This window comes from Nannospalax galili, unplaced genomic scaffold, assembly GCF_000622305.1.
Source record: "Nannospalax galili isolate Female #2095 unplaced genomic scaffold, S.galili_v1.0 scaffold2931, whole genome shotgun sequence".
Classification (NCBI taxonomy): Eukaryota; Metazoa; Chordata; class Mammalia; order Rodentia; family Spalacidae; genus Nannospalax; species Nannospalax galili.
In genome coordinates, this window is record NW_008329811.1 from 35974 (window position 1) to 49827 (window position 13854).

General features: G+C 38.4%; 1 protein-coding gene across 1 annotated transcript; it reads right to left on the bottom strand.

Moving 5' to 3' along the window:
• Window positions 1-12038: 12038 nt before the first annotated feature.
• On the bottom strand, window positions 12039-12983 carry LOC103741179 (olfactory receptor 1). Its single transcript, XM_008841902.1, has one exon. It carries the CDS (start codon window positions 12981-12983, stop codon window positions 12039-12041), a length of 945 nt encoding a protein of 314 aa, XP_008840124.1.
• Between the last annotated feature and the right edge of the window lie 871 nt (window positions 12984-13854).

A 13854-nucleotide genomic window follows, 5' to 3' on the forward strand; every position in this document is an offset into this window, starting at 1 on the left:
TATCTTTCTTCCAAATCTTGAATACAATATTAATCAAGGTGAAAGGAAGTGCCAAAATTTACGATCAGGGCCACAGAGCTCTCTCTAGATCACTGGTTTAAATGTTCCTGACATGCTAATAATAAAAGTTCAGTAACTTTAAAAAAAAATACAGATTAGGAAGCCCCATCAGATGAACTTAGACATAGTCTCTGTTGGAGGCCTGTTCAAAGTTTATTAATGCTACACAGTGAAGTTAAAATAAAAAAGTCTTATTATCAGCTACAGTGAACTCTACCTCACAGAACTGTTATGCTGATATGGAATGATCCTTGGAGAATAATTGCACAGTAATAAATATCAAGGCACCATATCATGAATAAAGCATTATAAATATATCTGGAATGTAGCTAAGTCTTGGGAGATAGAGAGAGGTCAAGGAAGAAATTATTTTACCTGAAAATTTGTCCTGTAGACCATCATACAATGTAGGGTGGCAAAACGCTTAGGTTGGAAGGACAGCAAGATAAGTTCTCTTCAACTCACCCAGAATGGCCGAGGATCTTGATAAAATACCTGCTTGCCTTTATTCAGACATAGTGTTGACTAGACACCTATGTCTGTTTCACTCTTTCTCATATCTCCCCTTCTAGTCACCTCTGGGCCTAAGAGACTCTGCATCTGGAGGAGTCCAGATCCTGAATAACTCATTAACAACACAGTAATTATCCAGAACTTCTCTAGGATCAATTCTCTCAGAGTCCTGTAGAGGTGACTGACTACAATCACTGAGCACATATCACTACAGTTAGGGGAAAGTGAAGAAGGGAACAAATGTTTGGGTTACATACCTGAGTTTCTGGAGCCTGAACTTTGAGGGGTAATTAGGGACTAAACTGTTAGTGAAAATGTACAGAAGAAACTATTAGTGACTATCACCATGAAGAAGATATGCCTTGGAAAGATTCTTAGGTGGCATTTTCTGATTACAATACAACCTTATATAAACAATCTTTAGGACGGATAAATATACTGCTAACAAGGACCAGAGTTCTATGACATAGTTTCTTATGTCTGTTAATACATCATATATCCTATATCTTGTTAAGGATGAGCCACTAAGAAAAAAAATTGATGAATGCCTACAGATCATTTTTTTGGTCTTTTTTAGACAGGGTCTCCCTATAGCCCCAGCTATCCTGGAACTCATTATGTAGATTAGGCTGGCCTTGAATTCACAGAAATCCGCCTGCTTCTGCCTCCCAAGTGCTGGGACTAAAGGCATGTGCCACCACACCTGGCCATTTTTAATGGAAATAGTATAAGTCATTTCGGAATTGAACTAGAGGCCATTCATGTCCAGTGTGTAGATGATCATAACAGAGATTTAGAAGAAGGTCAGTGTCACATGAGGTGTTGGTTTCAGCAGAATGTATGAAATGAGGAAAGGAGAGTTTGGATGCTGTCATTTGAGGACAATTAAAGAAACAAAGGGCCAGGTTAAATTCCTGATCTACACTACAGTGGTGTTAAGAGTTAATATGTAGTGACGATTGCTTCCTTCCTTTCTTCTTCCTTTTAAAAGTCTTACTATGTATCCCTGACTGGGCTGGAACTGTCTATGTAGACCAGGCTGGCCTTGAGCTCACAGAGATTTTCCTGCCTCTGCCTCCCGAGTGTTAGAATTAATGGCATGTGCCACAACACCCAGATTGTTTCCTTCTTTCTGAAGGTGGGGAAAGTGAGAAGAATCTTCAGAATCAGATAGTCTTATGCAGGCTGAACTATTGACACTAGGTGATGTGGGAATTCATATTTTTCCAAGGGTAAATACCAAACTAATGGATGGCTTGCTTAAAAACTGAACTTTGTACCACTCTAGATTCTTTCCCTAGACCTAGGAGAATAAATTAAGGGTTAATTCCAGAAAAAGAAAAAGTTGTACAAGTTTGTGAAATGTCAGGTAAGATTAGAAAAACAATGTAGACACTGAAAGAAATAAAGAGTAGCAAGAATTAAGATATAAGATCCTGGTAGTTCTCAAGTCCAATTAGAAAGTTGTTGGTTACCTCCATGACATATGTGCCATTATTGCACAGTTGTGCACTTCTTGTCTGGCAGGTTGTTGTAGTTCATAGAGTTCACAGCTAGGTAAGACCCCTGATGTGTTATCTTTCTCAAGTAAAAAATTCCAGTGATGTGGATTCAACTTCCAATGTAGTATTTATGGTATTACATCTGCCATGAGAATAGACACCTGAGAATTATGCCATTCACCTGTATAAATTATACAATTAACCAGGTTTTGTACCTTTATTAAAGTGTGTAATTATCCCACAATCTATGTTACCTGAAAGAACTCCTGCACCTATTCATTGCAATTCTCTATTTTCTACAGCCTAGTCCTATCTCATCAGAGGCAATTCTATTATAATTTAGTATTTACATATTTCCACTCCATGATGCAGGCATGTGGAGTAGAGCAAACTAAGAGATTGGGTATGTGTGCTGCAGGCAGCAGAGCATGACAGGTGGAGCGGGCTACAGATGATTCCATCTGAGCCCAGATGATTCTATCATGAGTCATAGATGCCAAACATGAAGGATTTGATGTTTTCTTTACTGGGTCTTGACTTCAGGATCTTGCTCCTCCATCCATGCTAGAATTTTAACTGACTTGATCTTCTGCAGGTCTTGTGTAGATAACTGCATATGCTGTGAGTCTGTTTGCAGCAGTCATGCTATGTCCAGCAGACAGCATTTCACAGCACTCTTCCCCATCCTCAAGCTCTTACATTCTTTTTACCCCTTCTTCTATGATATTCCCTGATCCCTAGGAGTGAAGGAAGTTGATACAGAAGTTCCATCTATGGCTAAGCACTCTCAGGATTACGTATTCTCAGCACTTTGACCGTTTCCATTTCACCACTTTAACCATTGTCCATTTCAAAAAGAAACTTCCCTGATCAAGGCTGAAAGAAGTATAGGTCTATTGGTATAAAAGTAAATATTTAGAGCCATGTATGGTGGTGCATGCCTTTAATCCCAGCACTCAGGGGTCTGAGGCAGGCAGATCTCTGTGACATCAAGCCCTGCCTGGTCTACATAGCAAGTCCCAGGCAAGTTTGAGTGATAGGGAGATCACGTCTCAAACAAACAAGTCCCCCCACACCAACCTGTAATTAAGATTTAGAAGGCATCTTGACAACATGATCATGTAGCAAAACAACAATAGTCTCCATCCTAGGGCCTATGATCTCTCACTAGTCATGGGCTTTTTGTAGGGTTAAATTCTCTCTCGTGGACCACACCTCAAATCCACTCAAAAAGTGGTTGGTTACCCTTATAACAGTCATACAAATGCTACAACAGTGGTCATATCTTCCTTGACAAGGTATCTTTGTAGCACACAGTGTCCAGAGCTGAGTGAAATAATTGATGTTCTTTCTACCAAAGAAGCCTACATAGCACCGTCTTGACACAATGAAAAGTAGCCATCAGGGAAGAGGATTCTAGCTCAGTTTGAGCTTGATTTTTTTATGAGCTATAATCAAAGTGTGTGGTAGCGTCAGCAAGATCTTATGATTTCATTCCGGTGGGCAAACAAGACCAATAGAAATAAGCTACATTGTTTTTCTGGGCCACTAACACCTTCCTGGCCAACAATTCATATGGAAGTATGCCATACCTGGCACTGGGATTTTCATTTAGTAACTCATGGCTTCTGAGAACAGCATTGTCCATCCATTCAGGTTACCTCTGTTCTTATTCTGTCTTTTAAAATTTTAGTCTTAGTTGTCTTACAAAGTAGTAGGTTTCAATAAGGCTTTTCACATAATGATAATAGTATAGCAGAAGAGGTCACGAATATGAGAGTAAGTGGAGGAGACATGGGAGGAGTTGGAAGGGGAGAGAATGGTGGAAATGATATGAAAACAGTGTATTAATGTATGACTTTCTCAAAAATAAAAAAAAACATAGAAAGAAACCTTAAGGAGAAACATTGAACTATTACGCAGTTCGGAAATCCCAGTACTGGGCATGTGGTTAAAGAACTTTCAACCTTTACCTTAAAGAGAAACCTTTTACTCCCATGTTTAGTGAAGGACTGGGATAGCCAGGTAGTGAAAACAGCCTGCATGCTGAATGAATAAGGACAATGTAGTGCATATAACAATGGAATATAACACAGACATAAGCAGTAACAAGCTACTGCACTGAATGGAAGCAGAGCTAATTTTGTTAAGTGAAAAAATCTAGGTACAGAAAAACAAGTGTCACACGTCTTCATTCTTAGGTATAAAAAGTTACCTAACCGAAGTAGAGAGTGGAAAAACAGTTGCCAGAGACCAGGAATAGTGTGGGATGAAGAAGGATGGGGGTGGTGGGGGGAATTGACCAATGTGTACTAAGAAACAGATATAAGAAAATGTGGTATGCGCTTGCATATTAGTTATTATACCTTATGTTAATGTATTGTTCAATTTCAAAAGGTAAGTGGCTAGAAAGATGATTCAGTGGTTAAGAGCTCAGTGGTTAAGTGGCTGTTCTTACAGAAGACCTCTGTTTGAATCCCAGCACCCACATGGAAGCTAACAACCATCCATAACTCCAGGGGATTTGACACCCTCTTTCTGTTCTCCATGGGCATTGCATGACACGGGTGCACTTACACACATGTAGGTATAACACTCATACACATAATTAATTAATTAATTAATTAATAAAAAGATAAGAAAGATGCTGAAAGTTCTCATCACAAAGTGATAATTTTTTTAATAACCACATGATTAGAAGAAGCATTTCATTACAGCTTTAACATATTCAATAACAATTTCCAGAGCAAGGATATATCTAAGTATGTTTGTAAATTTTTAGGTTCACAGTTGAATTAATACAGTTATACAATATTGAACTCAGTATAAACCCTGTAAGACATAAAATTAAATGAGTTTTTAACCTTTAAAAAAGATCTCCATTTCATTTTAAAATATACTGTTTCCTACTGAAAGATTCATTTTTATGGCTACTAACGCTTTAGATATTTGCACATGTGTCTCTAATCTCTATGTATCTGATTATTGCTAGTCACAGTCAGGTTACACTTGCATCCTTAGCACCTGAGTATGGATACAAAGTCATCAGGCAGATTTCAATGGTAGTGTTTATCACCTCTGCTAATTAACATGAAGTAATTTTTTATGTTTCCTCCTCAAATATAAGCCATTTTTTATTTGTCAATTTTTTTGTGTGTATATATCATATAGAACATCCAAAACAATCTGATTCATCTATATACCCATTTCCTAAATGGCACCCTCCCATAGCACCCTTCCCCCACTGGAGCCCATATACTCTGTCATCCCTGTTACTGTCCACTTTTTGTCAGTTCCCCCTAGCCATTCCCCAGTGCTTGTCCATCCACTGAATCTGGTCAGCCTATCTAGAGTTCCTCATTTTAGGAAGATCAGCTGTTCCTCATCTAGCAGCAATCAGTAGTCAATATTCCTTTGAGATGGCTCAGAGGTTAAGAACACTGGCTGTTCTTGCAGAAGACCCGGGTTCAAATCCCAGCACCCACATGGCACCTAACAACTGTCCATAACTCCAGTTCCAGGGAATCTGATGACCTCTTCTCATCTCTGTGGGCACTGCATGCCCGTAATGCACTTACATGCACGCAGGCAAAACAGACAGAGAAAAAAAGAAAGAAAGAAGAAAGAAAGAAAGAAAGAAAGAAACTTTTGGGTGTTTAAGACCCTACAATTGGCCTAGGTAAAGCAATTTATTTTTACTCTTAAGTTCGTTTGAGGATCTGTTCCTCCAGGGTCACATGGGCTTGGGAGGAGCCCTGGCTCCTTTCTTTTACCAGATCCACCTATGTGAAGATAAGTCAAAGGTCCTGCTCGACCATGGTTGGCTTTGCTTAGAAGCCTGGAGGAAATGATTCCTCTGTGTTGACCCTCCTCTTTGTAGACTGCACACTGGTTCAAGTCCATCTGGTGGGGTCTCCTCGGCCTCCTTGATCAAGAGGACAGGTGACTCACCACAATTACAGGACATTTTGAGAGATGCTCAGAGTCCCCTGGAACTAGTCGACCTAGGAGGGCAAGGAGCAAAAACTGTCCTTTAAGTCCCTCTGACCAAATTAGTATAGGCCTCAAAGTATGTCTGTTAAACATCCAAGAAGGTTAGTTCGACCAGTCTGGTACTTTTAATTACTATGTGCCATGTAGATAAAGCTTTGGCAAAGACCAAGTGCTCTCAGATAAACCTTGCCTAGACATATATTATATTCTTTGATCTAGTTGTATGTATATTTTTTTCAGTAGGTTGTTGGACTAATATGGTTCCCTCTGTTTTTTCCCCAGTTAATTATTTATTTAATAACCACATACTTGGAAGAAGCATTTCATTACAACAGCATTGACATATTCAATAACAATTTTCTGAGCTAAGATGCATCTTTTTCAAAATTGGCTGTAAATTTTTAGGTAAAGTTGTATTATTACAGTTATACAATATTGTACTCAGTATAAACCCTATACGACATAAAATTAAATCAGGTTTTTAACCTTTAGAAAAGATCTTCATTTCATTATTAAAACACACAGTTTCATACAGAAAAATTCATTCTCACTGCAATTGAGATTAAGATGTTTGCACATGCATTTCTAATCTCTATATATCTTATTATTACTAGTGGCAGTCGGTTACTTTCTGAGCTCCTTGGCATCTTGAGCATGGGTATAAAGTCATCAGGTAGTTTTCAATGCTAATGTTTTTCGCATCTACTAATTATTATTATTTTTTAATCATTTTTTATTATAATAACTACGTGATTAGAAGAAGCATTTCACTACAGATTTAACATATTCAGTAACATACTCCAGAGCAAGAGTACATCTCTTTCATAAGTGGGTGCAAGTTTCTAGGTTCACAGTTGAATTAATACAGTTATATATTATTGAACTTAGTATAAGCCCTGTAAGACATAAAATTGAACGAGTTTTTAACCTTTAAAAAAGATCTCCATTTCATTTTAGAATATACTGTTCCTTGCAGAAAAATTCATTGTTTGTACTACTAACACTGAGATGTTGGCGCATGCATCTCTAATCTGTATGTATCTGATTATTACTAGTCATAATCAGTTGCACTGAGCTTCTAGGCATCTGTGTATGTCTATAAAGTCATCAAGTAGATTTCAATGGTAATGTTCATTACCTCTACTAATTAACATGATGTAAATTTTCATACTTCCTCCTCAAATATAAAACATTTTTTTTAATTTCTTTGTGTGTGTGTGTGTGTGTGTGTGTGTGTATCACACACAATATACCAAACCATTTTATTCGACTATAGACTCACTTCCCAGATGGCACCCTCCCATAGCCTCCCTCACCCACTAGAGTCCTTATACTCTGATATCCCTGCTACTGTCCGCTGTGTTGTCAGCACCCACTACTTGACCATCCAGTGAATCTAGTCGACCTATCTAGAGGTCTTTGTTTTAGGAAGGTCAACTGTTCCTCATCTAGCAGCAATCAGTTGTCAATATTCCTTTAGATAAGATTGGGGTCTGCTGTTCATTTTCGCAGTTCTAAGCTGGGTTACTGTCTGGGAGTCTCTTGGGCCACCCTGGCAAACAACTCAAAGGAAGGTATCTCCTGTCTGGCACTGTTTCTTGTTACGTAGCCTTTAGCTAAACACATGGACTCTTAAAGAAATACACTGATAACTTTAATCTTTGGTTATACTTTCCTTTTGGGTGTACTTACATTCAGGCTAGAACACTCAAACTCCTAAAAAGGAATTAATTTTTTTAATGACTTAACGTTTGAGGATCTGTTCTTCAGGGGGCTTGGGAGGAGCCCCTGGCTCCTTTCTTTTACCAGTTCTGCCTATGTGAAGATAAGTCAAAGGTCCTGCTCGACCATGGTTGGCTTTGCTTAGAAGCCTGGAGGAAATGATTCCTCTGTGTTGACCCTCCTCTTTGTAGACTGGACAGTGGTTCAAGTTAAACTGGTGGGGCCTCCTCGGCCTCCTTGATCAAGAAGAGGACAGGTGACCCACCACAATTACAGGACATTTCGAGAGATGCTCATAGTCCCCTGAAACTAGTTGACCTAGGAGGGCAAGGAGCATTTAAAAGTAGCTAGGCATTATTTATCTCTCACATTGTCTAACCCTTCCACCATGGTTTTCCCATTTAAGGTGCCCCCATTTTCCTCATTTATCCCTGAATTACACCCTTCTCCTATGGTCCCACCTTTCTTAAGCTCCTTCTTTCCCTTTATCCCCTATGCTCTTCGTATAACCCCCCCTTAAAACAACCTTATTTTTATCCATATCTCTCGTATCAACACCTGTTTCTTACTGTTCTTCTCTTTCAGATTCTTTCTTTTCCTTTACCTCCATGGTTCCCTTTCATATCCTGGTTTCTGTGATAAATTTTTATAATATAATTATGTTTAACTTGATTTAAACATCACACAATGTATATGCATATTAAAATATCACATGGTAGTTTATCATTATACACCTTTATTGCTTTTGTTAATTCAAAAGATATTAAAAATAAAACAAAGTATCTCTTAAAAAGGGGAGATCTAAATACTAAAAAGCATTTTTAATTCTTTGAGAATTTCATACACTCTATTTTGAGTATATTCGCTCCCACTCCTGCCAATCCTCCCAGATCCACCCCCTTTCCTGCCCACACAACTTTGTGTCCTCATTTCTCTCTTCAAACTCATGAAGTCCAATTTATGCTACCCATGTACCTTTGGGTGTTTGGCCATCCACTGGAGTGTGGTCAGCTTAAAGAAATTCTCCCTCTCCCAGAAGCTATCAATTGCCAATAGCTCTTCAACTAGAAGTGGGACATTGCACCCACCTCCCTCTCCCTGTTGTCATTTTTTTCTCGCTTGAATTTGTGTAGGTCTTCTGCATGGAGTCATAACGTTTGTGAGTTCATATGTGTAACTTCTCTGTGTGTCTGGGAAACGCTGGTTCTTTGAAACCTTCTACTCTTACTGGATCTTAAAGTCTATCCTTTCCTCTTCCAGAATGATCCCTAAGCCTTTATAGGAGGAGGTGTAATGCAGATGTTCCATTTAGAGCTGAGTATTTTCAGTTTTTTGTCCTTTGCATCTTGATCACTTGTGGGTCTCTGTGATAATCACCATCTAATGAAAAAGGAAGCTTCTCTGATGAGGGTTGAAAGACGCACTAATTTCTGAGTAAAATGATGTCATCAGAAGTCACCTTAATTCTACATCCACTTAGTAGAGTAATAGCAGGTTCTCACTTAGGACCTATAGCCTATCTAATTACACATACTTAGCTCTAATAATGGTGCTAGTATGGGTTTCATCTTGTGGCTCAGGCCTTAAATACAACTAGAAAGTTGTTGGTTATTCCCATGACATTCATGTCATTATTGCATCAATGGGTATATTTTGCCAGGCTGGTTGGTATTGTAGCTCACAGGGTTCACAGCTTGATAAGACTGACAATTACTTTTATCCTCTAGAAGTGTGCATATCATCTTCCAGTACTATGAAAACTAGCCAGTAGGATGAAACTTTGAGGTTATGGATGTGTGAGTGCAAACTGGTGCAGTCACTATGGAAATCAGTGTGCCATTTCCTCAAAAGGTTAGAAATAGATTTACCATGTAGTCCAGCTATACCACTCTTGGGCATATATCCAAAGGACTCTGTATCCTACTACAAGATACCTGTTCATCCATGTTCATTACTGTTCTGTCCATAATGTCCAGGAAATGCATTTCCATAAAGGAACTAATGGCTAATGAACAGGCGGGACATTTACACAACTGAAATAAAAATGTGAAATTTGTGGGTAAATAGATGATGTTGGAAACAATCATTCTGAGTGAGGCAGCCATAGACCTGGAATGGCAAAAACTGCATGCTTCTCTCATTTTTTAATGTTAGCTTTGGAATTTCAGATAAAAGGAGACATTCTTTATAAGGTCCCTGCATATGTTAATTTATTCATTTATATGTCTTAATTGAGAATTTGTGTAATTTTTATAATTATTTAATCTAATTTTCATGGATACTGGCACTTTCAAGATGACAGTGGTTCAATTTAAATATTAGCCTTCTAACTTGTTGCTAATTATGGTCGACTAAACCACTGAGATTTCAGACTTTACCTATGACAAGAAATAGTGTTACATGAACAATATATGTTGAATAATAAAATATTTCAGAAAAATATTCAATACAAAAGGCAAAATGTAAAATCATATGCACCATTATCTACTTTTTTAAAGTTTTACAAAAACTTTATTGAGAATTTGATACATGTACATAAGGTGCTTTGATCAAATCCATGCCCAATCCCTCCCCTCCAACATTTCCCCCTCTGAAGAGGTAACTCTAAAATCTTTTAAGGATTAGATACAAGCTCCCAAATACTTTTGCCATTTTTGGCCTTTGGAAAAGAGTATGTTGCTAACAGGCCCAAGGACATTTTGACTTTTAGCCAAGGAACTGGCTATATTTCTTTGGAAGAGTTATCTGTTCAGGTAACTGGGTGAGAGGTGACATCATAAATCAAGAAATGGTATTGTTGTAGTTTTCTTTTCTGTTGCTATGATAAACATCATGACCAAAAATGAGATTAGAAGAAAGGGTTTATTTTAGCACACAGGTTACCATCCATCATTGAAGGAAGTCATGTCAGGAGCTAGGATCCTGGAGGAAGAAACTGAAGCAGAGCCCATGGAGGAGTGCTGCTTACTGGTTTGATTCCCCTGGCTTGCTCAGTTACCCTCCTTATGCAGCACGGGCCCACCTGTTCAGGGATGGTACCACACATAGTGACCTGGACTCTCCTGCATCACTTACCAATTACAAAGATGCCTCACATACTCCTACAGGCCAATCCAATGGAGAAAATTCCTCCAGTGAAGTTCTCTCTTCCCAGGAATTTCTACTTCATGTCTAGTTGACAAAAACTAACAACCCCAGGGACAAATGTCAAGAAGGCTCATAGAATAACAGAGTTTATGCTTGTGTGTGTGGTGAATATTGAGCTGCCTATAGCCTTAGGCAGAAACATCCATTGGAGAGATAAATGGAATAGTGGGGACCTTGGAAGAAGACCAGCTTTCCTTGGAAATGTGGGTTTCAGTAGAACATTTGAGATCACGAAAGAAGTGTTTGTATGTTGTCACTTTAAAGGACAACAAAGGAAATAAACAGGGCACATTTGGAATCCTGGTTTATATGATTGTGATACTAAGAGTTTAAAGTGATTGACCAGGCCCTTCCTTTTGAAGTGGGTGAAAGTGAAAAGAAACTGTAGAATCAGACAGGCTTCTGTGTTACTAAAGTTCACCTCATGACACTGGGTGACGTAAGGAGGTGTTGGAGTTCTGTTTACAGTCAGTAAAAGGTGATATAAAATAATAATGTATATATATGTATTCACAAAGGAAAATACCAAACAGAAGGAAAACGTAATGAAAACATTAACTTCATCTCTACCTCTAGCCTCTTTCCCTGGTTATGTGGAAATAAAGGAGGACATGCTTGGGCAATGGCTAATTCCAAATAAAGTGACACTAGTGTACAAGAGGTTTAGAAAAATTTGGTAAGTATCAGAAGAGTTATAAAACCAACAAAGGCATCAAAAAATAAAGAATATGAAGAATTAAAGAATGAAATTGGTGCAGAAGAAACATACAGGAGATCTTAGAAGGAGGATTAGAAGTTGAGGGTTCTGGATGTTACTGAGTATTGAGTTAAATTTTAGAGCACTATTTAAAATGAATGCAGAGATCGAAGGAGGAATCTTGGCCAAATGATAAAATCCTAGAATAATCTAAGATTGGAAGGAACAGGGGTCCAACATAACACTATGTCTATACACTAATATTCTAGGATCATCTGGGCAAGAAAGAGAAAGACAACCTTTGGACAGAAGCTTCCATGGTGGGAAAAATTGTGCAAACTATTCCAATGTTAACCTCAATACATTTATGGGATGAAATTATGTAAAATTTCCAAGTTTTACCATCATAGATTCAATTGAGTTTTCCTTTTACAAAATATTCTTTCTAGGGCCCCCTTTATATCTCTGTTCCTCAGGCTGTAGATGAAGGGGTTCAGCATGGGCGTGACCACGGTGTACATCAAAGACATGACAGTCTCCTTCACAGTAGAATTATTAGCTGATGGACATAAATAGAGACCAATGACTGTCCCATAAAACAGCGTTACCACAGACAGGTGGGAGCCACAGGTGGAGAAGGCTTTACGGATACCTTGAGAAGAAGGTACCTTGAGAATGGAGAACACAATTCGTGCATAAGACATGATAATGAGTGCAAATGGAATGACAAGAAGGAGACTTACAACAAAAAATATCACCACCTCATTAGCATAAATGTCAGAACAAGCCAGCTTTAGCAGAGCAGACATATCGCAGAAATAGTGGGGGATCACATTGTTTGCACAGAAAGACAATCTGGCCATGAGAAGAGTGTGTAACATAGCATGGAATGTGGTCAGCACCCAGGAAAGCACCACCAGACACATACAGAGCTTGGGGTTCATGATGTTGGTGTAGTGAAGAGGAAAGCAAATGGCCACATAGCGATCATAGGCCATGGCCACAAGCAGGAAGTTCCCAAGGTCTCCAAAATACAGGAAGAAGTATATTTGTGTCAGGCATCCTGCATAAGGAATGGATGATACCTGGCTCTGCAAGTTCTGCAGCAATTTGGGCACTGTGACAGAGGAAAAGCAGAGGTCAGAGAAGGACAAATTACTGAGAAACAAATACATGGGTGTGTGGAGATGGGAGTCCAGTCCAATGAGGACAATGATGAGAAGGTTCCCCAGAATGGTGGTGAGGTACATGGCCAAGAACAGGGCATAGAACAGGCGCTGGTGTTCTGGTTGGATGGGCAGGCCCAGGAGGAGGAACTCTGAAATGACTGTTTGGTTCCCTTCTGCCATCCTTTGTGTACATTACCTTTAAGAGATAATATGGTCTCAACCTTCCGAATAAATCACTTGTTACCTATTCTACAATGGCCAAATCTCAATCATCACAATAATTATACATAAACTGCAAATGTTTATAATCTCTATAACTTTTTTGAGATAGGGTTTCACTATGTAGCCACAGGTGACCTGGAAGTTGCGATATAGACCATCACAGACTGTTCTTGATCTCACAGAGATCCATATACCTCTGCCTCCTGAGTGCTGGGATTAAAGACTTGTGCCACCACACCAGGCTCTAATATCTATAATCTTAATGACTAAGCATTTACATCCCTTTACCATGTTTTAGCATTCATTCCCATCTTAAATATTTTTAAAAATTTTATTTTATTCTTTCTTAGAAGAAGCATTTCATTACAGTTTTAACATATTCAATAACAATCCCAGAGCAAAGGTACATCTCTTTCAAAGTGGTTGTAAATTTTTAGGTTCACAGTTGAATTAATACAATTATACAATATTGAACTCGGTATAAACCCTGTAAGACATAAAATTGAATGAGTTTTTAACCTTTAATAAAGATCTCCATTTCATTTTAAAATATACTGTTTCCTTCTGAAAGACTCATTTTTAATGCTACAAGCACTTAGATGTTTGCACATGCGTCTCTAATCTCTATGTATCTGATTATTACTAGTCACAGTCAGTTACACTTGGATCCTTGGCACCTGGGTATGGATATAAAGTCATCAGATAGATTTCGATGGTAATGTTTATCACCTCTACTAATTAACATGAAGTTAATTTTTATGCTTCCTCTTTAAATATAACTCATTTTTTATTTGTCGATTTTTGTGTGTGTATATCATACAGAACATCC